The sequence below is a fragment of the Panthera onca genome, chromosome B1 (genome assembly GCF_046562875.1).
Source record: "Panthera onca isolate mPanOnc1 chromosome B1, mPanOnc1 haplotype 2, whole genome shotgun sequence".
Taxonomy (NCBI): domain Eukaryota; kingdom Metazoa; phylum Chordata; class Mammalia; order Carnivora; family Felidae; genus Panthera; species Panthera onca.
In genome coordinates, this window is record NC_138342.1 from 55,083,966 (window position 1) to 55,107,229 (window position 23,264).

Here is a 23,264-nt window from a genome sequence, read left to right on the forward strand (position 1 = left end):
ATCTGGACTTATGTCTAGACTTTACATTTATTTTTAAATCTAAGAATTCATCTGCTTTCATATATTATACTTTTTCTTTACTAAAAGCACTAAACTCAAGATATTCATCTACCTAACAGTGAATCAATTTGGAACACTGCTAGTACTGATAAAGAATAGAGACCATTTGTTACAAGACAAAACAAACAAACAAAAAACCCCACACACAAAACCAAAATGTAAACAATGTTTTTAAAAATGAATTATCCTCCGGCGCCTGGGTGGCTCAGTCGGTTAAGCATCCGACTTTGGCTCAGGTCATGATCTCACTGTTTCCAAGTTTGAGCCCCGCATCGGGCTCTGTGCTAACAGCTCAGAGCCTGGAGCCTGCTTCAGATTCTGTGTCTCCCTCTCTTTCTACCCCTCCCCTGCTCACACTCTGTCTCCCTTTCTCTCTCTCTCTCAAAAATAAATAAACATTAAGGAAAATGAATTATCCTCATACTCCCTTATAGAGTGTGGAGGCATCAAAAATTCTTCTCAAGCATTTCTATGTGAAAAGTAAAAAGCAAACTAGATTTAAATCTTCAAATACAAGCTAATCACAGTGAAAGACCTTAAGTTTTACCTTTGTCTTATATCCCATGTATATCCCATTCACTAAAAAAACTTTATTATTGCTATTGTCACTGATACTGTCTTAAATCAAATCATCATCTATATATCCTCAGATTACTGGATTAGCTTCGATCCAGCTGTCTCCTACCTCCAATCTCCGCTGTTGCCAGAATCCTCTTAAAACGTAAATTTGATTTTACTCTCTTGCTTAATAATATACTTATACCATGTATCTATCTCACGCTAAACTCTCAACTATGTAATCTATTTAATCCTCAATAATAGTTCTTTCCATTTTACAAAGGTATTTTGTCCCATTTATACCTTCTCATTCTTACCATCTTGAGTCAATCCAGAATACTGATTTCCCAAATAGATCATGCACACTTTTTATTAGCTGCATGCTTTTGCAAAAGCTATCACTTTTGCCTGATATCCTTTTTCAAAGGTAGTTCAAATGAAATCTAGCCTAAGGTGAAGTTTTAAGTAGTGCCTACAGTGTTCTGTAAAAATCTTTATTATACTGATTATTCAATTACATTTTAATGATTAACATGTCATTTTCTCACAGTAGAATGGGAATTCCCTGAGGGCACAGGCTACTTGATAAAGAGGTATAATGACAAAATATTAACAGGAGTAACATTTATGGAATAGTTCTTGGTTGCTATTACATTGCTAGCCTTTATTATTATTTCAATGTTTAATAGCTATGGGCACAATCATTTCCATTTATGGATCAAGAACTAAGTTTCAAAAAAGTTCAGTAAGCTCCTCAATGTGACAAAACAAGTAAGTAGCTGGGGATGGATGTGAACCCTGATCTTTCCAAAGCCAAGCTTATCTAGCCACTTGATAGGTACTTAGTACTTATCTGCTAAATGAAAACTGTAATAAAATGAAAAATAACATTCACAAAGTTTATCATGCTGGAGATGGCGAATACTGGCCAACTCTATAAAGCACTTATTGTGAATTATTTGCAGCAAATTTTAAATTCCACACATTCTACTCTCATCTAGGCAGCACACAGTAAATTCTATTATTCACATATCCAAGAGATACTCAGGGATTCTAATGACAAAATAATATAAGGCAAAATAACCTTTCTCTATGTAATAGTGATTTTGTTTCTTAAAGTACAGATCATTAAGCCTGGATTATAATAACTAAAAAGTGATTAATCTCATTAATTGGTGATTATAATTAAAACTGCATATAGGTTAAAGCACCTATCATGCAGATTCATTTATTCATATGACAAATATTTTTATGCTAATTTTTATTAAAAAACCAAACATTTTTAATTAAGGTATAATTCATATAACATTGCATTAGTTCCAGGTGTACAACACAATTGTTTGATATTTGAATATATTACAAAATGAATGACAAATGTTTATTGCTGCCAGGCATTGTTGTAGGTCCTTGAGATACATCCACGACCAGATTAATTATAGAGTACTGCATCTGTGAAGGTTACATTCTAGTGGGTAGGAGACAGAGAAGCATAAACATATTTAAATAGGGTTCAGGGAGGCCTCTTTGGAATAATTAGAGCCAAAGTCCCATGCAGGAGTATGACTGGACTATTCAAAAAAATAGCTGGAAGCTAGCACAACTGGAATATTGTGAGCAAGTGAGACAAGTAGGAATAAAACTTAGAGTGGTAATTGAGAAGCAGGGCCTTGCAGACCACTGCAGACTGGCCTTTTTTGTTCCCTCTGTTCCTTTAGGTCTCTGCTCAAATGCCGCCGTATCTGGTGAGAATGTGACAGGCAGAGGGAATACATGAACTACTCAACATACCACAGCAACTTAACACTCCTTATTCTGCTTTATTTTCTTCACAGTGCTTACCACCATCTGATATACTTATCAAGAGGTTTGCATACTTTGTTATGCAAACTCAATTAGGGCATGGACTTCACTTTGCTCACTGCTGTATCCCTACTGCCCACAAAATACCTGGCACATAGGAGGCACTCTTCAAAAAAATCTGTTGAGTGAATGAAAGTAACAATTTGGCATTTTTGTTTTATACTTCAGTCTCATAAGCCTGGTCATTATGTGTTTCTACTTTTATGTGGTGTATTAACCAAATCGTGTTTCTAAGCTTATTAACTTATAAACTGAATCTGAACTACAAAAAATTCACAAGGATATGTGAATCCTATGAATCTCTCTTGAGAGGTAGCCTGTTGAGTTTGGTACATTTACTATCTTTATTACAGCCATTACACAGGAGTAAATCACATACTTTTTTCTCAACTTTGATAATCTCTATATTTGATTTTCCAGTGGGCATCCACCTTATGTTTTAATTGTTGTGAATCTTCTGGTATTATGGTCATTACTTACGTTAACTTCAATCTTTTTGCATGGCCAGGCATTACAGGGACATAAAGCATTTTGACTCCCTGCACCACCATCGTTGGTTCAATTCCGTACTTCTCCTAAATGTGAAGAATACCCAAAAGAGAAACAATAAGAGCTATGTCCAAATATAAAATGCTGGGTGACAATGTTTTACAATCAGTAAAAGGACAGCAAACAAACTTCTGCTAAATATTATTTATGAAAACCTCCAACTAATGAACTAAGTAAATAAGTGTCTCACTTTGACTGCATTTATGAAATCCAAGAGGGTGAAGTCTTCTTTTCCATGTACAGTCCATCTGTCCCAAATTGTAAATGATATTCCATTTCTGTTGTAGAAAAATATTAAAAACAAAACATCTTAATTTTTTTCCCTTTAGTAATAATAAAAAACCCAGAAGTCCATTATTTGTGATTTAGCCACATAATGATACAGGGGAAAAAGAAAAATACAACTTATCTCCCCAAGACACCACACAAGGTAACCGCTTTTTTTTTTTAAGTTTATTTATTTCTTTTAAGGGGGGGTGGGGAGAGGAAGGGCAGAGACAGGGGAAGAGAGAATCCCAAGCAGGCTCCACACTGTCAGTGCAGAGCCTAATGAGGGGCTCGAACTCACGAGTTGCCAGATCATGACCTGAGCTGAAATCAACAGTCAGATGCTTAACTGACTGAGTCACCCAGGCGCCCTCAAAGTAACCACTGTTACCAGTACCTTGTTGATCCTTCCAGTGTCTCAAAATGAATCTATGTGTCTTAGTGAAACCATTCTCTCTCTCTCTAAATGGCTGCATGGGTTTCCTGTGTGGACATTCTAGTCTATCACTGTTTCAATCTTTGGCTATGATAAACAAGGCCAGAATAAATATCTTATAAATGTACTATTTGAGATGAGTGCAAATGTATCTGTAAATTTGACATATAGCACATTTCCCTTACTATGGATTACACTATTTTATACTCTCATCGGTAATATATGAGGAGAGGGCTTTCACATTCTTGCCGAGATAGATGTTTTCAAATTTTTGGTTGTTGTTAATCTGAAAGTGAAAAATGGAGGTCCAGGGGAATTGTTCTGCTCTGTCACATAGTTTTTAGAACTAGATACTAAATCTCATGACATATTATTCAGACACCACAGTGGCTTCTAACTCATCTGAATTAGGAAAACATAGATGAAACAATAAGAAAGTACAATGCTAAATAATGTGGTAGATTAAATGTTGTGAGAGTTCTATGGCTAGTTTAGTCATAGATGCTTTGCATAAAGCAAAAGAATAAAATTGGACCACTATCTTACAACACACAAAAGTTAACTCAAGGATGACTGGCTGACTCAGTGTGGTAAAAGATGTGACTCTTGATCTCAGGATTGTAAGTCTGACCCCCATTAACTCAAAATGGATTAAATACCCGAATGAAAGAACTGCAACCATAAAACTCGAAAAAAACATAGTAGTTAGCTTCTTGCATCAGTCTTGGTGATAGTATTTTGGATTTTATTACAAAAGCAAAAGCAGAGAAATGGGACTACATCAAACTAAAAATCTTCTGCACAGCAAAGAAAACCATCAACAAAATGAAAAGGCAATCTACTGAATGGAAACAAATATTTGCAAATGATGTATCTGATAAGGGGTGAATATCCAAAATACATAAAGAACTCATACAACTCAATAGCAAAAAACCAAACAATCTGATAAAAAAATGGGTAGACGATTTGAATAGACACTTTCCAAAAAAGACATACAGATGGCCAATAGGTACACGAAAAGGTGCTCAACACCACTAAGTATCAGGGAACTGCAAATCAAAAAAACCCATAATGAGGTATTATTTCACACCTGCTAGGAAGGCTAGTATCAAAGAGTTAAGAAATAACAAGTGTTGACAGGATGTGGAGAAAAAGAAACCCTTGTGCCCTGTTGGTGGGAATGCAAACTTGTACAGCCACTCTGGAGAACAGTATGAAAGTTCCTCAAAATATTAAAAATAGAACAGCCATATGATCCAGAAATTCAAACTTCTGGGTTTTTATACAAAAAAAAATGAAAACAACTCCAAAACTTATCAGCACCTCCATGTTCACTAGAACAATATTCATAACAGCTAAGATATAGAAACAACCTAAGTCCATCAATGGGTGAATGGATAAAGAAAATGTGACACACACACAGGAATAGAATTCAGCCATAAAAAAAATTGTGTCATTTGCAACAACATGGATAGATCTCGAGGACATTATGCTAAGTGAGTAAGTCAGACAGAGAAAGACAAGTACCTGTATGATCTTACTTATATGTGGAACCTTAAAAGAAAAACAAAACAAAACCCAAACTGAGCTCATAGATAGACAACAGATTGGTAGTCGCCGGAGGTGGGGGATGAGCAAAATGGGCAAAGGGAGTCCGAAGGTACAAGCTTCCAGCTTTAAGATGAGTTAGTCATAGGTATGTAATGTACAGCATGGTGCTTACAGTTAACTATACTGTCTAGTCGAAAGTTGCTAACAGTAGATCTTAAAAGACTATCACAAGGAAAACAAATTTGCTAAATACATATGGTGATGATGTTGACTAAACTTGTGGTTTATTTATTATTTTATTTTAGAGAGCGCGTGAGTGGTGGGGGAGAGGGGGAGAGAGGAAGGAGAGGAGAGAGAAGGAGGGAGGGGGGAAGAGAAGGAGGGAGGGGGGAGAGAGAGGGAGGGAGGGGAGAGAGAGGGAGGGAGGGGGGAGAGAGGGAGGGAGGGAGGGGGGAGAGAGGGAGGGAGGGGGGAGAGAGAGGGAGGGAGAGAGGGAGAGGGAGAGAGGGAGAGGGAGAGGGAGAGAGGGAGAGGGAGAGGGAGAGGGAGAGAGGGAGAGGGAGAGAGAGAGAGAGAGGGAGAGGGAGAGAGGGAGAGGAAGAGGGAGAGAGGGAGAGGGAGAGGGAGAAGAAGAGAGAGAGGGAGAAGGCATATCTTAGGCAGGCTCTATGCTCAGCGAGAGCCCAAGGTGGGGCTCTATCCCATGACCCTGGGATCATGAACTGAGCTAAAATCAAGAGTCAGATGCTCAATTCACTGAGCCACCCAGGTGCGCCTGTGATCATTTCTTAATACATACAGGTGTCAAATCACTGTGTTGCACACTTGGAACTAATCTAATGCACGCCAATTTATGTCTCAATTGAAAAAAAAAGAAATGCTTTATGAAGATGACATTTTGACTTTTTTTGATTTTGTTTTTAAAGAGAGAGAGACGGAGAGAGAGGGAGGGAGGGGGGAGAGAGGGAGGGAGGGGGGAGAGAGAGGGAGGGAGACAGGGAGAGGGGGAGAGGGAGAGAGGGAGAGGGAGAGGGAGAGGGAGAGAGGGAGAGGGGGAGAGGGAGAGGGAGAGGGAGAGGGGGAAAGGGAGAGGGGGAGAGGGAGAGGGAGAGAGGGAGAGGGAGAGGGAGAGAGGGAGAGAGGGAGAGGGAGAGGGAGAGAGGGAGAGGGAGAGGGAGAGAGGGAGAGGGAGAGGGAGAGAGGGAGAGGAAGAGGGAGAGAGGGAGAGGGAGAGGGAGAAGAAGAGAGAGAGGGAGAAGGCATATCTTAGGCAGGCTCTATGCTCAGCGAGAGCCCAAGGTGGGGCTCTATCCCATGACCCTGGGATCATGAACTGAGCTAAAATCAAGAGTCAGATGCTCAATTCACTGAGCCACCCAGGTGCGCCTGTGATCATTTCTTAATACATACAGGTGTCAAATCACTGTGTTGCACACTTGGAACTAATCTAATGCACGCCAATTTATGTCTCAATTGAAAAAAAAAGAAATGCTTTATGAAGATGACATTTTGACTTTTTTTGATTTTGTTTTTAAAGAGAGAGAGACGGAGAGCATGGGTGGGAGAGGGGCAGAGGAAGAGGGAGAGAGAATCTTAAGCAGGCTTCACTTGGGGCTTGATCTCACAACATGCCCTGAGCCAAAATCAAGATTCGGACACTTAACCGACTGAGCCAACCAGGCACCCCACTGATCTAATCCTGAGGTGATGGCAAGGATTTAAATATATAGAAGAAAAGGGAGGAAAAACTATGACTTTTTCCTTTTAGAAGGTAAAAATTTTATTTCATTCTAATTATGCAAGAGAAATAGACCTTCAAGCATACCTGATTTCAGTTCTTCTTACTTCAGATGTCTCTGTAAACACTATAATTGGAATGGCTAAGTTAAGGAAACAATTTTTGTAAGCTTCAAACGGATAGTCACCAGCTACTTTGATCATCTCCAATGCAACCTAGATAAAAGAAAGTGATCTGATTATATAAAGAGCCTAAAACTTTATGACTTCAAATGTATCTATTTAATTTTCCAATATTCCTCTCAAGCATTTTTCTGTAACGAGTAAAAGCAGCTACTGGACTGAAATAGCAAACTTCTTATAAATCTGTCTACTTTTATTCTCATACTTTCAAAATTTCAACTGTTCTATATATGGTGAACAAAATCATTAAAAAATTCACTTGATCATGTAATATTCCTATCATGGAAGACACTCAAACTCAAGAAATACACTAGTCTAAAGTCATTTAATAAAGGGGCAGATAATTATGTAGCTTCTAAGTATAACACTGCAGTACAGCATAATGACTAGGGCCACCCTAAAGATTCTGAATTATTAAGGAAAGATTAAATTTTAAGAAATCTGAATAACAGGAATTGCGTTTTTTTTTAAGGCAAAGAACTGAACTCCAATATAATCAAAGAGCAACCATTAAAGCAGTTCATTTTATTCAAGAAAAAGAGTACCTGTTTCATATGGAGGATACAAGAATGACTAAAAGGATTATTGTAAGAAAAATTATACTGTTTTGACAAAAGGTAATTTTTTTAATGTTATTTTTGAGACAGAGAGCGCAAGCAGGGGAGAGGCAGAGAGAGAGAGAGAGAGAGGGAGACACAGAATCCAAAGCAGGCCCCAGGCTCCACACTGTCAGCACAGAGCCCGACACGGGGCTCGATCTCATGAACTGTGAGATCATGACCTGAGCTGAAGTTGGATGTTTAACCGACTGAGCCACCTAGGTGCCCTGAAAAAGGTTAACTTTTATGTTAAAATGTTTGTATATCTGTTAACCTTCAAAATGTGGTCTAATGTATTTTTAGAAATACCTTGAAATTTAAAATTATAAGATCAATATATATCCCTTCTTCTCTAAGATCTGAGTGACTGGCTAGGGTGGTATAATGGGGAAGACAGGTTAAGAGGCAATGAAAAAGAAGCATTTCCATTCAAAGAATAAACTCACCAGGCCAGAAACTGCAGCAGTGGATGTTGCTATAGCAGGTATAATTTTACCAGCTATGCGCTTTGTTTTGAAACGGTCAGCTGGTTCAATGTTATACATTTTGGCACGAAGATTTGATGCAGCTGTGATGAAATCTATGTGTCCATTGTGATCATCATCTTTCTCAAATGAAAGCACCGCCATCTGAAGGTCACCTAATCACAACACCAGAAAAATAAAGTTTTGTAGTAACTTGTAAGGGTTATTATTTACTTATTTATTTTGAGAGAGAGCAAGCGAGCATGAGTGCAAGAGGTTCAGACAGAGGAAGGGAGAGAATCCCAAGCAGGTTCCATGCTCACAGCATGGAGAGATCCCATGAGCCATGAGATTATGACCTGAGTCAAAACCAAAGTTGGATGTTAAACCGACTATACTACCCAGGCGTCCCTTGTAAAGGTTTTATTAGGTAAAAAGAAATGTGGATTCACTACTCTTAAATATTCCTTCTTTATGTTTTTAAATGACTGAAAAACACAAGTAAGATCTAGGAAATTAAAGTTACTGAAGAATATGGAAATGATATGGTACATGGCTTTGATTATCACTAAATCAGAGAAGTTTCTATATTAAAAAAACCTTTCTAAGAGACAGAAAATAAGAAAGCCATGTACCACATCTGCTGTTGTTTATGATTAAAACAGTTAACATTGGGTACTATTCAAAAATTGATTCCATAAATATTACCCTGAAACATTTTGCCTCTGATAACTAATAGGATTAGTTAATCCAATAAAAATATGTATCTGAAATATTTCTACATTAGTGGTTCTCAAAAATCATTCTATAGATAGGTGTAGTTTGATATGTTACGAAATGAGAAAGTAAGAAATGGAAGTAAGTTTTCTTCCAGAATTGTAATTATTAAATTAACACATCTATATTTTATTTGCAGGATAAATAGGTGGCTAGCCTAGGATGTTTTTTTTCCCCTGAATTTTACTGTCTGTGCACAACAATCCTGAAAGTTTGGCAACTACTGATTTATGTAAATAAAAGATGGTGAGCAGGTCTAAAATCCATGAGCGAATGACTGTTTTTAAGGAATAAAAGTTTGGTTTCCTTCTGTTTAAAACCATTTAGGTCAGATTGTATGTATTCCCTGTGTGTAACTATAAAGACTAAAAAGCCAAGAAGAAATCTGTCTATAGTTTTTTATCCTAGTGACTTAACTGGGTCTAAGTGTTAGTCTATATAGAACTCCATGCTGACCGTGCAGAGCCTGCTTGGGATTCCCTCTGCCTCTCTCTCTGCCGTTCTCTCACTTGTGCACACACGCTATCTCTCAAAAATAAATAAACATTAAAAAAAGAATCACACAGTACAACCTCAAGGACTAAAACAATCAGAACAACGACAATAAAGCAGACTTACAATTCAGCAAATGAGGGTAGGGCAATGGTGAAAAAAATAATGAATTTAGTCACAGTTAAAGATCAACAGTGACTTTCATATGATCATGAATTCAATTATCATCGTTAATATTGTAGCTATTATTTAGTCCCATAAGCTTTTGGGTGTAGAGTTAGTGAAAATAAAAATTGTTTCCAGTCCAAACCATTTTTATAAAGATTTCCCCTTACTTGTGGTGGCTTTATTAGATGAAATAGCCTTCTCTAGCTGGAAAATAGCGTTCCTCTCATCTTCACTGCTAATAGGAACCTGCTCCGGTTTCCTTGCAGTCTCATCTGTTTGAACAACCTTTAAATACATGGACATACATTATCATTAATGTTATCATATCTTATACCAGAACTGTTTTACTAAACAGATCACACACAGAAGATATTCCCTCTGTATAGTTTAGTCACATTATTAATTATTATGGTCCAATGTATTTTACACCTTCTGTTAGCAAATAATATTATTTATGTATTTGTTTTACTATCTATCTGCTCACATTGACATGTAAACAGGGAACAGGGATCTTTATGTTGTTCACAGAGACAACTTCAAAATATCTAATACAAATTTGGTAGTGTTAAAATATTTACTGAATAGCTTATAAGATCTGAGCTCATATGGATCCCTTTTAAAATTCCCCGGCAAAATAAAGTTAATATTAATCAACAGTCTGTGATTCTGACAAATCTACTTGAAACCAAATTGCATAGCTCTAACTAGTGCAGAGCTGTTTTCTGTCTCTAAATAAATCATAAAATATATAAAATGGGCCTCTTTAAATATTTATTGATTGCTGACAAGAGGTTCTTTCCTAAAGAACATGTCTTCCTTCATATAGGTGCATGCTCAGAGCAGCACTTGCAAGTAATTTATCTTTAAGAAATTACTAATTAGACATTCCACAAGGGCAGTAAAGTTCGTATTTTCAAACTAAAAAACCATCTACATCATCACTAATTAAAAATACTATTTCTTTGTATTTTATACATTCAACTTGTGTTTTTACAGATTAAATATTATTGTAAGTATTTAGGAAATATTAAAGAGTTAAGGAGGCAGAAACTTTTATTTGTCAGAGTAACTAGTTGATATTTTTGGCATCTGTTAACTAGAAGTGCCAGACTCTGAAGTTTCAGTGTGAGTTGCTTCAAGAAGTTGTGAAAAGCTCATTAATTCATGTTAAAGCTAAAACTGTATGTAGCTAAATTGCTCAGGACAATTTATTACACCAAAACTCTGGTATAGAAAGAAGCAACTGAAGCCACAAAACACTGCAGAGCTATTAAGACCAGAAAAGTTATTGACACATAATTCTTTTGGCTTCTGTCTAGCAGCTCTGTCCACTAGGAATGCGGGCTAGGAAACTTCTTTTTGTTTAAAAAAATTTTTTTTTATTTGAATATAGTTGACACACAATGTTACATTACTTTCAGGTGTACAACATGGTGATTCAACTTCTCCATAAGTTACGCTGTGCTCACAAGTGTTGCTACCATCTGTTACAACAGAACGCTATTACAGTATTGTGGATTATCTTCCCTATGCTGTACCTTTTATTCCCTTGACTTATTAATTCCATAACCAGAAGCTTCTTTATATAGGAATTCTGTTTACCTCCCTGTTCTTTTATTCTTGATAAACTACAAGTTATGAACATTTCATTCAGCAAACCCATTTACTGTACAAAATCAAACAGCTGTTAAGTTTTCCTTTACTCTAAAATAAAAATGCAGACTAGAAGACTGCACACACCATTTCCTATTTGAATTTTATGGGGAGGAAATCATGATTCCCTATTTTCCAATATAGCTAGGGGGTAAGGGGAACAAAAGAGTGTTTGTGGATGATTTTTAGAGTGTATACAAAAAGTCATACAATGACTATGTGAAAAATACTTAGGCAACTAAATGCCTTTTTTCCCCAGCCATATTGAATGTAATACATTAAGTGGACTAACATTAAGTGCATCCTTAGCGCTGTTTCAAAATTCTACTCAAAATTCTCTGACTTTCCCATCGCCCTGAACAATTATTTCACACCTTTTTTCCTCTGCTCAAAATTCCTTAAACTTCTTCTCCTTAACTGGAGCTATTAATTGTGCTTCTTATTTCAACTAAAAAAATAAACAATCTTTTTTTCCTCTTACACTCTAATTCCAATCCCTTTCAAATCCTGTCAGGGCTACCACAAAATATACCAGAATCCAGAATCTTATTGTAACTTACTTGTTACCGACTACTTCATCAAACCACCATCATCTTTTGCGTATATCCTCCTAATAGCTTTACATGTTTCCTTTCTCATGTCCCATACAATCATTCTTAACACAACAGGCAGAGTCAGCCTTTTAAATATAAGCCAGATTGCGTCCTCTGCTTAAAATCCTCCACTGGCTTATCTCCTAATAAATCATGAAGTACTTATCATAACCCCAAGTATCTCTCATATCTGTCTATCAATCTTCTTGAATATTCTCTTTCAGAAAAATCCTGGCCTTCAAATCTTTTAAGGCCTTTCTCTGAACTTATTCCTGCTTATGTGCATTATTCTTTCAACACGTAATAGCATGGCTCACTCTATCGCTTCCTTCAGGTTTCTGCCCAAATGTTACCATATCACAGAGGCTTTCCCCTTTTATCCCACATAAAATGAAACCGGTTTCATCATCCTTTATTTCTTTTCCTTGTTTTATTTTTGGTTCTTAGCACTAAGTCCTATTGTAATATTATGTAATAGCATTTTTTTTTTTTTTAACAGTCTGCCTCTGGTGCATTAGACGATATAACATCCATAACAGCAAGAATTCTGTTTTGTTTACTATGGGATTCTCCAGGTTGAGAATGGGACTTGACACTAGTAAAATTTCAATAACTATTTGCTGAGTGAATAAATTTCTAAACATACCTTGTTGGAAGGTTTGAATTCTTGAATCTTTACTTCAGAAAGAATATTCAAGAGGGCATCTGCTGATAAGTCCTGTTTTGTTAAAAAGTAATTTTATCAACAAACATTTTTAAAAATTCTGAATTCTAAAAAATTCTGGACTAATAAGGTCCTTTATCATACTAAAATATTTGAATAATTTATCATCTGACTATTTAGAACACATCTATTTGTGACATTTACCTTTATTCTATAGAAATATCATCCATAAAGGCTGGGGGGGCAGGGGTGGTATGGGTGAAAAAGTACTTATTAGTCAACAAACCTGAAATCTTAGTTCTTTCCATTCATTTTAAAAAGGTAATTTTGGGACCGGTTGTATCAGACTGAGTGCTCTGAGGTCAGAGACTATCTCATCATTGTTTTATAAAGTTCCCTGCACAAAGTTATACTCAATAAATGTTGATTCAATAAAATAAATAAATAAATGGAATTCATACCTTTGGAAGCAGAAAAATATTTAAGTGGTTCAAGATGAATGTAGGTGATGCAATTAGCTGCTAGGTCATTTAATTTTTACCTGGTTTTGTATCACTTGCTAGAGCTTGAAGGTTATCTTACCTCTTCTGTAAATGGAATGCAATAGACTGCAGCATACAGTTTTGCAGCATTCAGAAGAAAACTGAAGTGCCTTTTGAAATAAAAAATAAAGCAAAGTGTGAATGCACAGTTTTAAAGGTGTTTAATTCATCAAAAACTATAGTCTTTTGAAATGCTGAAGAAAATAATCACAGAACTTTTGTTACAGGAATATTTAAAAGTTAGGCAATGAAGTCCTGGTCTAGACCAAAGCATTTCAGAAGCTATAAGAAACATTAGCTATTTATCCTCATAAGTAGTAATATTCAGGAGAGGAGGGGCAAAAAGTAGAAAAATTAGACTAGTGAAAGAAAATTTAATTCATAAAAAAATTAGAAATTTGGTTTTAAAGAGCATACATTAGGCTCAACTTAAGCCAAGTGACTTTGGTAAAAACAAAAGTAAGTTTTACAGGAGAAGCAGTCAGGATAAGGTGACTAGAAGCCTAACATAAGCACCAGATGAGGAGATTAAATGGAGTTACTTGTTGAAAGGAAGGTTAACAGGCTCAATGTTTAATATATAACTAAAGTTTTTTAAATACTGGCTTCATATAATATGAAAACATTTGTTGTCATTTCTTGTTTTTTTTCTTATGGATAAAGTCAAAGAGGTAACACTTCGGATCTGCTTTAGAGAAGATAAAAATAAAGAAGTTATTTTACCATGTAAATAAATAGATTCACGTATGTGGGGGAGAAGGGCTGTGGCTGGCTTTGTTGGCCAGACTAATGAGCTAACTCTTAGATTAACAGGGATGCACTAATTTAACACTTAAAGAGCCTGAAGTTTTCACCCTGCCATGTAAAACTATACTCAGTCAAGAAATTTACAACAAAGGATGCATATAAAGCTGGATATAAATACTTACAAAGGTTCATTTAAATCAAATTTTATTGGAGATGGAGGCCTCTTTGGTGATTGCCAAAACAAACCTAAAACAAGACACAGATATTATTTTCATTGTATTTATCCCGTAATAAATTATATTAATTGTTCTTCTCAACACTTGGTTACACTTACTGCCATCTTTTAATCGTGTGTCTAGAGGAAAGCAGTGAAGAAGCTGAAGAGCCTAAAGAAAAAAAATCAATTAAAAAAATCATTACTTAACATTATCTGAGGTAAAAAAAAAAAAAAAAAAAAAAATCTCAACACACAAAAAGATATACAGTGAAGTTTCCAGCCACTCTTATACTCCCTCTGTCCATTGTCTTGTCACGGCCCCCTATACCTGGAATAACTTCTATTGCTATTTTTTTTTTTTAAATCAATATAGTTTTTTTTTTCTTTGCATACACAACAAACATGAATATACATTACTCCCTTTTTTTTTAAAAGTAGGCTTAATTACAAAGCCCATCTTGGGACTTGAACTCATGACTCTGACATCAAGACTTGAACAGAGATCAGGAGTCGGATGTTTAACTGACTGAGCTACCCAGGTACCTGTATTTTATACCTTTTTACACAAAAGGCGGCATATTTTACATACCATTATGCTCCTTTCAAAGAGCTAATCCTTAAAATAAAAATTAAACCGGTAAAAATATACAGCATTTTGTATTTAGAAATGATAAATGATGTTTGAGATTTGCTTCAAAACCATCTGGGGAGGTATAAAGATGAAACAAGATTATCTACAAATTGATACAAAATTAACAAAATTTGTTAAACCTGGGTGACAGATTCATGAAGATTACATTATACTATTTTTTCTACTTTCTACAGTAGAATTTTTCCAGAAAAAAGCTTTAAAAAAGTACAAAAGATAATCAGGACTAAAAAGAGTTCTTCAGATTTTGAGACAAGAGGTCATTGATTATAATGGTAAAAATAATGTGAATAGGAGTGGGGAAAGAAGACACGTTAACTGGATGAGGAAGTAGCAACACTAAGTATAAGACCCCTTTTCTAAGTAGCAAAGAAGGAAGGGAAAGGCAAGGATAAATGTAATCAAAAGACTTTTTTAAAAAAGATTAACTTACTTTATATTCTGATAGGTATGAGCCTGAAGACGGGGAGAGGCTCAGGAGAGAGGGCAGGACACATTCTAGCAAGTGCAAGTAATAGGGGATGGGAATAACAGCTAATAGTGAGCATTTCTGGGCTAGGTTCTACTCAAAATGCTTCGCAGGTATTAACTCATTTGATCCTCACACTACCATATGAATTACACACCAATTTAATATCCCCATCTTACAAATGAGGAAAGAGACACCAAACAGATATAAAATGTGATTTTGAATATGGATGGGCAAGGCGAAATTCAACACAATTTCTGACTGAATCTATTTTCTCAATTTCTTGCTTTATTCTGAACAACAAACTTGTTTTAGACTACTGATAAAATGTATTCCTTATTTTCTAAAAGAACCTGTATCTGAAACCCAATATTGCACACAGAAGGATAAGGATCAGTTAAATGCAGGACTGACAAACCAATGGATGGAGTTTAAGTGTATTCTTTTAACACTCAAAGAGAAATCCGTTCTGTGCCCTGCACTTGTTTTCACTTAACTTACTATTTTTTGAAAAGATTCCTGAAAGAAAAAGTAGACATTTTGGTCCAGTGAAATTAATTCGGTAGCAATTAAATGAGCCAAGGTAATATCTCTTCTTAATGTTTTATAATGCATACTTACCTTATGGTTAAAATATTTTTCAAACTTTAATCTTGCTAATTCTACACATTGGGACCAGTTTCTAGGTCTTCTGCTAAGCAACTTAATAACTTGAAAACAGCCTTCTAAACTGTGTCCAGTTTGTATCTTCTAGAGAGAAAAAAAAAGCAAAATAACTTTATTTCCAAGTAACACACACACACACACACACACACACATTCCTGGGAAGTATTAGCCAAACTTTGAAGTACCAGCTCATGTGATTTATGACTAATTTTTTCACTATGAGCTCCTTGTCCCTGCCTTTTTCTTCTCCATCTTTTTCTCCTTTTTTGGAGGGGGAATGGGAAAAGACAGTACATGAAATTTCAACTGTAGAGTTTCTCATCTGACAAGTTATCCTTATGTCTTGCTAGTTATTAGTACTACATATGTACCTAACAAAAGAAGTGCTATGAATAATATTTTATACTAAAAAGTTGGTCTGTTTAGTGCAGGAATAAAGAAAAGTAAGAAAATACCTTTAAAGTCGCCCTCATCATAAGAGTATTAACACTACCATCCATTCACAAAATTTTCACTAGAATTCACGTTGGGTTTTTTTCAAACAGTTTAACAAGTTGCTTTATTACACAAAGCTATCATTTTTATGACATCTTTTTTAGGTTGAAGCATATGAATTGTTTTGTGGGTCAAACATGATCAAATAATGGCAATTCCACATAGCTCATACAAACTACAAAAAGGTCATTTGTGACTTGCTAATGTCAAGATTCTTCATGCACTTACTCTGTACAATGATGTTATTTAAAGAGGTGAAATAAACTATTTGTAGGCAATATGCAAGTAAGATTACACTGAGACAGTGTTGAGATTATATTAAAATGTATTGATTTTTACCTGTAAGACTTCTTCTGCAGATGGATAGGTTTGCCAAAATTTGTTAAACAATGAAGGCTTATGGGAAAAGGAACTTTCAAACTTACATGTATGGGAAAAAAAGAAAAAAAGTTAAAAATTGGATAATCTTCTATTCACTTCAAAGAAAAATTTCTTGAAAAAAAGATCTTTATTACCTTATCTCTTGCCCACTGTATAGTGTGTTCAATAGCAGCTGGAAAGGACTTTAGAGTACAAAATGGTATTTCCTCTTCTGGGGGATCCCGCTAATTTATAAAATATGACAACAGATAGTTAAGAAAGGCAACAACAATTTTTTATTGATTAAATTTACTTGAGTATTTTAAGACCATTAAAATTTTTTAAAAAATAATAAAATGAATCCAACATTTTTATATCTTCTTTTTCCTAGGCAACAAGAGGAAAAGTGGATTCTTTTGACACTTAATCATTTGTCAATAGCAATGTAACAAAAAACATGAATTCTATTATAACTTATTATCTGTGCACTTATTTGGTACCACGTAGTACTTACAGGCAGACTTCCATATATAATTAATTTTTTTCCTCCAAGAATCAGGGTGACATTGAAAACTTTACAATATTCCCCAACATTCCCTACTTTGAAAAGTAATTCAAGAATCCTCAAAAAGGTGCTCAGTATACCATGTGTTTGTTTCTCCATGGAGAAAAAAAATTAGGAGCAGGGATCCTATGTCTTTGATGCTTGGTATAGTTTCTTGCAGAAAGTGTGTATTAAATAAACAGCTAATAAGAAAGAATGAAATCTTGCTGTTTACAACAAGATGGATGAAGCTACAGAATACTATGCTAAGTGAAATAAGAGAAAGACAAAGACTGTATGATTTTACTTATATGTGGGATTTAAGAAACAAAACAAACAAGCAAAGGGGAAAAAATAAGAGAGAGGTAAACCAAGAAACAGACTCTTAACTACAGAGAACAAACTGATGGTTACCAGAGGGGGTGGGGTGGGGGGATGGGTAATAGAAGTGATGGGGATTTAGGAGTACACTTGTGATGAGGACTGTTATGGTATTTTTGAATCACTATATTGTACACTTGAAATGAATATTACACTGTATGGTAACTAACTGAAATTTAAACAAAAACTTAAATAAGATAAAAAATCAAAATTTAAGAAATACTTTCAGGAAAAAAAAAAAAAAAGAAACGGCAAATGCCTATGTTGTCTCAGGTAAATATACCAATGAAAAAATACCCACATCCTATTACAGGGTACATTTGGTTTAACCACTATAAAATGACACACTTTGTCTCTTTTTACTTAGAGATTTATATTTTAGTTTGTTGAGCTATGAAATATCATAAAATGTTTTATAAACCAAAGAAGGAAGCCAGAAGAGAAACCTGTTTTTTCTGGGTATTAAGTCAGAGAATATAGAAAACGATGTGGAATATAGGGAAAAATGTGGTAGAATGACAGAATCAAGGGAACTTTTAGAATTCTACAGACTTCTCTACTTTGAAAATCTTCCAACATGACCTCATAATTTTCTCCATGTAATTTCCTTCAAATTAAGCTTCTAAATTTTTTCTACTATAATGTTTTTACTATAAACTTTATTTCATAAGAGTAAATGGGAAAACAAATTTTATAAATGTTTAATAACTTTACTAAAGCAAACCTACCTATTAAATACAGTGATTTTACACTTGTTAAAAAAACAAAACAAAACACTATGCTTTCCATTTTACAACCTGCGTTGATCTTTTTTAGAATCCTAAAGCCTACAATTATTTCCTAGGCCAGAGTTTTTCAATTTTGGCAGTATATCAAAATCACTTGCAGAGATTAAATAAAGTTATTACTATATCTCTATCTCTTTATGTATATATGTACTGGCTCCCCCTGTGGAGCAATTGGGTCTTCAGTTAAGATTCTGGACAGGTCACCAGTTCAAAGTTTGTGAGAAAAGCAATCATACACCTCTGAGAAATAAACAGTAAATATAACAATAAGACAATGGAAAGACAAGAAACAAAATTTTGAAAATTTAAAAAGGTTAATAAGTTCAGCTGTATTTTAAAAAATACACATGCACATATGCATAGAAATTATTGACAGAATGGACACATAAGGAAAGATAAATCAAATCTCTGACTGAAGAGAAAAAAAATGAGATAAATATTATGAGATAAAAGAAGAGACATTTATTGCAAAATTGGTTCACTTACATGACTATTATAGGATTCAGTTAAATGAGGTACGATAACTTCAGTGTGTCCCTTAGTGCCCATTGTTCCAGAATCTAAGAGGGGTCGTAGATTTGCTAAGCAACGGCTATTTGAAAAGATAATAGGTAACGAACATTTAAGTGAGCAATAACAATGTAAGCAGAGGACATCTTACTACTTTCTGTTGGTCATTTTACACACTGATCACTTAGTGAACGTAGTATCTTAGGAAACAGATACATTACCACCAAACAATGCATTTATCATTTCCATCCCCCCTCCTTCCACAAATTCTGTTGTCCAATCTGATAATTTCTTCTCTTTCTCTTCTTACTAGATTTTGGGCTTCAACTTCTTTTTACTCTAGGTTAACTCTTTGCTAATGTCTATTTCTTCCTTGGTTATTTTTGGACTATAAGTTCTGTCTTACTATATCTTCTCAATGTTCTCTTTTTCCCAAACAATATTAACCTCCTTTTTTTTAAACTTACAATACCTATTTTCTACACACTTTAATTTCTTAAAGTTTTTATTCTTCCTTCCTCTGCCCAAGACAATAAACTTAAAAAAAAATTTTTTTTTTTAATGTTTATTATTTTTCAGAGAGAGAGAGAGAGAGAGAGAGAGAGACCAAGAATAAGCAGGGAAAGGGCAGAGAGAGAGGGAGACACAGAATCGGAAGCAGGCTCCAGGCTCTGAGCTGTCAGCACAGAGCCTGATGCGCGGCTCAAACTCACAGACGCTGAGATCATGACATGAGCTGTAGTCGGCCGCCCAACTGACTGAGCCACCCAGACGCCCCCAAGACAATAAACTTTTAACTACACTCTAGACTGGCAAATTTTCCTCCGTTTAATAAATTTGCTCAACTAGAGCCGTAACATTAAAGAGTCATATAAAGATGTAAGAAAAATTAGTAAGGTGTACACATGATAGTCATTCATTCATCTACTTATTTAACAACTATTTACTGAATGTGTTGGGCACTGAGAATACAGTGATGGGAAAATAAATGGTCCTTTAATAAATGATTTAGTGAGCTAACAAATATTAATATATCAATAAAAATAAACACTATAAGGGGAAAAAACAAATGCTGATTACCATACGGGGATCTACAGAATTGAGTCATTAAAGAAAGTCTCTTTGAATAAAGACATTTAGGCTAAAACTGAAAGGATGTGAAAATAAACCAAAGTAGGCAGATTTGGAGTCAGGAGTTTTAGAACAAGGTAAACAATTTCCTGAGTCTGAACGAGAGTATGTACTCTCACTCTCAAGTGAAAAAGCGTTGGATGCCTTATAAGAACTCAAAGAGGAAATGTGTAGCTGGAATAAGGGGAGCCAGCAAATAGGTAAATTTTAAGCTGGAGTGATAGACAAATGGCAGACACTCTACAAAAAACATTTAGGCCATGTTAAAGATTTTGAATTTTATCCTAGGTATAATGGGAAATCATAAAAAGGATTTGGATTCAAGGAGAACTACAATAGAAATACAAAGAATAATCAGAAAATTGGATAACTTTTCAATAAATAGGTGTGGAAAAGAAGTGATAACAAAAGAAAAGACAATTTTTATGAATCCGTATTTCAAGAACATACCTGTCTACATATCTCCTGGCTTCCACATTATCTAATGCTGTAATAATTATATCTTGTTTAGTATAGAACTCATCATTGTAAATAGCCTCAGTGGCTGGACATACTTTGTTCAAGTGTGCATCTATCTTTAATTGAGGATTTATTTTCAGGGTTGCGTCAGCAGCAGTATAGCTTTTAGGTTTCTAAACAAATAACAAACAAAAACAGAAGAAATAAATATTAAACAGAAAAGCTAGGCCATGACAGAACTTACATTTTTTACATGAGAGTAAAGTAATGAGACCAGCTTTCATTTTTGGTTTGTGGACATTGCATTCATTGTACATTGTACATTTAACAATCCATATTAGTTTGAATAATTAACAATTTACTAATGGAAATCTAAACAACCTCTATTTTATAGCTATTGTTCTTTAGAGTTCTTAAAATATCAGTTATTAAAGGTACAATTCCTTCTAATATGAAGGTTTAAACTAGATATGTGCCTAGAAAAAATAACAACAGTGAATTCATTGAAATATTAGAAATCCTAACTGCAGAAAATGAGCTCTCAGAGGTATGCAAAGTTAACACACTCGTACTAAAATTTAAAAAATACTACTATTTCTGGATGGAAATATTAAAGAAATAATATACATTTTAGTTTTATAAGAGAGTCCCCTTGACATGTATTTACTTCTCAGTGCTGTCAAGCATGTAGGCAAATTGCAAACTTTGTTAGAACTCAGTAAAATAAGAATAAACAGACCTTAACAGTTCTTCTGTAAGTAAAATGCACAGAATAAATGAATTTTGTGACATATATTTTGGTTCCTGATAGACCTTATTAATTTTTTTTTTTTTTTTGTATTTGGATAGGTGAGGCAATTAGGTTAACTATGCCATCTGTTTTAGTTATTACTTTTCTGTTCATGACATTCCTTAGTTTACCAAGATTATCAATGGGCTATTGAAAAATAAAGTGCAAAAACATTTCTAAAGAAAAAGCAAATATGCTTGACTGCCTAAAGTTTCTTTTCTTGACTGAAATATTTTGCTCTCTATGAAAAAGACTGAAAACCAGGAATATTTTACAATGAAGAGGATGTTAATTAAATAGTCAAGCAAGATCAAAGAACAAAAAATTCTAAGTGCTAAACTTTACCTATTTGGTAAAAAAGACTCCCCTTCCTTCCAAAAGAGTGCCAAATGTGTGATTTAGTAAAACCTTAAATTAGGAAATCTGTCTCTGCAAGCTTAGTTTCTAAGATTACATATGTACATACACCTTGATTATAAAATGAAAAACATACTGCCCATGATTTACAACTTACATCTTATATCCAAAATCAATGCAAAACCCAATTTTTATATTAAAAAATAATTTTATATTTTTCCCCAAATGTCATTCCCATTGTTTGATAAATTTGAGAGATTCTAATAAAATAAAAACACATTAGGTTGTTCAAGTGCCATTTTCTATTTATAAAAAAACAAACTCTCTTTTTTGTGGAACACAATAGATTATTTAAATTTGAAACAGTAGCAACAAACCTGTATGTGGTGAGGACGAAACAGGAACTGTCTATTCAAGTTGGATTTTTCTATCAAGTCAGGATCTGTAACTGTAACCTAGTATCAAGTAAAGAAAAAAGCTGAAATCATGTCAGAGAAAAATTTAAATTGATTTTGCTTTTCTCAGAAAGACTAAAACAATTATGCTAATTATTTTAGGTGGTAGAAGTTATAATACAAATATTCCAATGGTTACCAATGCTAATGTTTTTATACTATATTTAACTATAATTAATGTTTAGCACAGGAACATGTTAAACAAGACAGCTGAAACTGATGGCAATTCATATTCAAAACTTTTTCTAATTATTCAAAACAAAATGGAGACTAAAACATCACCATCACATTTTAGAAACATGTAATAGATTAGCCATAGAGGAGTTAAACATATTTCTTCTGTCTAAACATACTTGTTTTCAATTGCAACAAATTTGAAAAAGAATGCTTACAAGTTCCAATTTGAAAGGAACTCTTGCTAAAGCAGAGGTCTACAAACTACAGTGCAGGCAGGCTGCCTGGTTTTGTAAATAAATTTTGTTGAAACACTGTCATGCCATTTGTTTGAAGTATTGTCTATGGCTGTTGTCACACTATAATTGCAGAGCTGAGTAGTTGTGACAGAGACCCTTGGTTCACAAGTCAAGAAGAGCTGCAATCTGGTCCTTTAAGAAAAAGTTTGCAGACATTCCAAGGAATAAGATGAAAAAAAGCAGCTCCAAGATACTCAGAAAAATACTGATAATGCGTTTGTCACTTAAGTTGGCATTTGTACGAAATTGACTAGAAGCAGTATCTCTCCAGCGTGTTTAAGATGTTAGATGTTGACTGATGTTCACAAACACATTCACTTTCTTTCAACTGGTATTTCCTGAATATATGTTTTTTGGGGGGTTGTTTTCAACATTTCTATATGTGTTAGAGTGTGTCTTTTATTTTTTAAGTTTATTTATTTGTTTTTAGAGTGTGTGCGCAGGCGTGCACAACTGGGGGAAGGGAGGTGGTGTGGGATATAGAGGATCCAAAGCCAGCTCTGTGCTGACAACAGAGTCCCACATGGGGCTTGAATTCATGATCTGTGAGATCATGACCTGAGCCAAAGTCAGATACAGTCAGATGCCCAACCAACCGAGCCATCCAGGTGCCCCAGAGT

General features: G+C 34.7%; 1 protein-coding gene across 2 annotated transcripts in view; it reads right to left on the reverse strand.

The window, feature by feature from the left end:
• Positions 1-23,264, reverse strand: part of UBA6 (ubiquitin like modifier activating enzyme 6) — a 91,663-nt gene that overhangs the window by 2,296 nt on the left and 66,103 nt on the right. For both annotated transcript variants that reach the window (XM_060654948.2, XM_060654949.2), the window contains 15 exons: positions 22,094-22,171; positions 20,561-20,742; positions 18,956-19,061; positions 16,912-17,001; positions 16,736-16,816; positions 15,857-15,985; positions 14,235-14,286; positions 14,083-14,146; positions 13,194-13,263; positions 12,594-12,665; positions 9,869-9,986; positions 8,247-8,440; positions 7,107-7,234; positions 3,218-3,305; positions 2,959-3,053 (listed from right to left, as the gene is read on the reverse strand). In XM_060654948.2, coding sequence (XP_060510931.1) covers positions 2,959-3,053; positions 3,218-3,305; positions 7,107-7,234; positions 8,247-8,440; positions 9,869-9,986; positions 12,594-12,665; positions 13,194-13,263; positions 14,083-14,146; positions 14,235-14,286; positions 15,857-15,985; positions 16,736-16,816; positions 16,912-17,001; positions 18,956-19,061; positions 20,561-20,742; positions 22,094-22,171 — 1,547 coding nt within the window. The remainder of the gene's footprint in view (positions 1-2,958; positions 3,054-3,217; positions 3,306-7,106; positions 7,235-8,246; positions 8,441-9,868; positions 9,987-12,593; positions 12,666-13,193; positions 13,264-14,082; positions 14,147-14,234; positions 14,287-15,856; positions 15,986-16,735; positions 16,817-16,911; positions 17,002-18,955; positions 19,062-20,560; positions 20,743-22,093; positions 22,172-23,264) is intronic.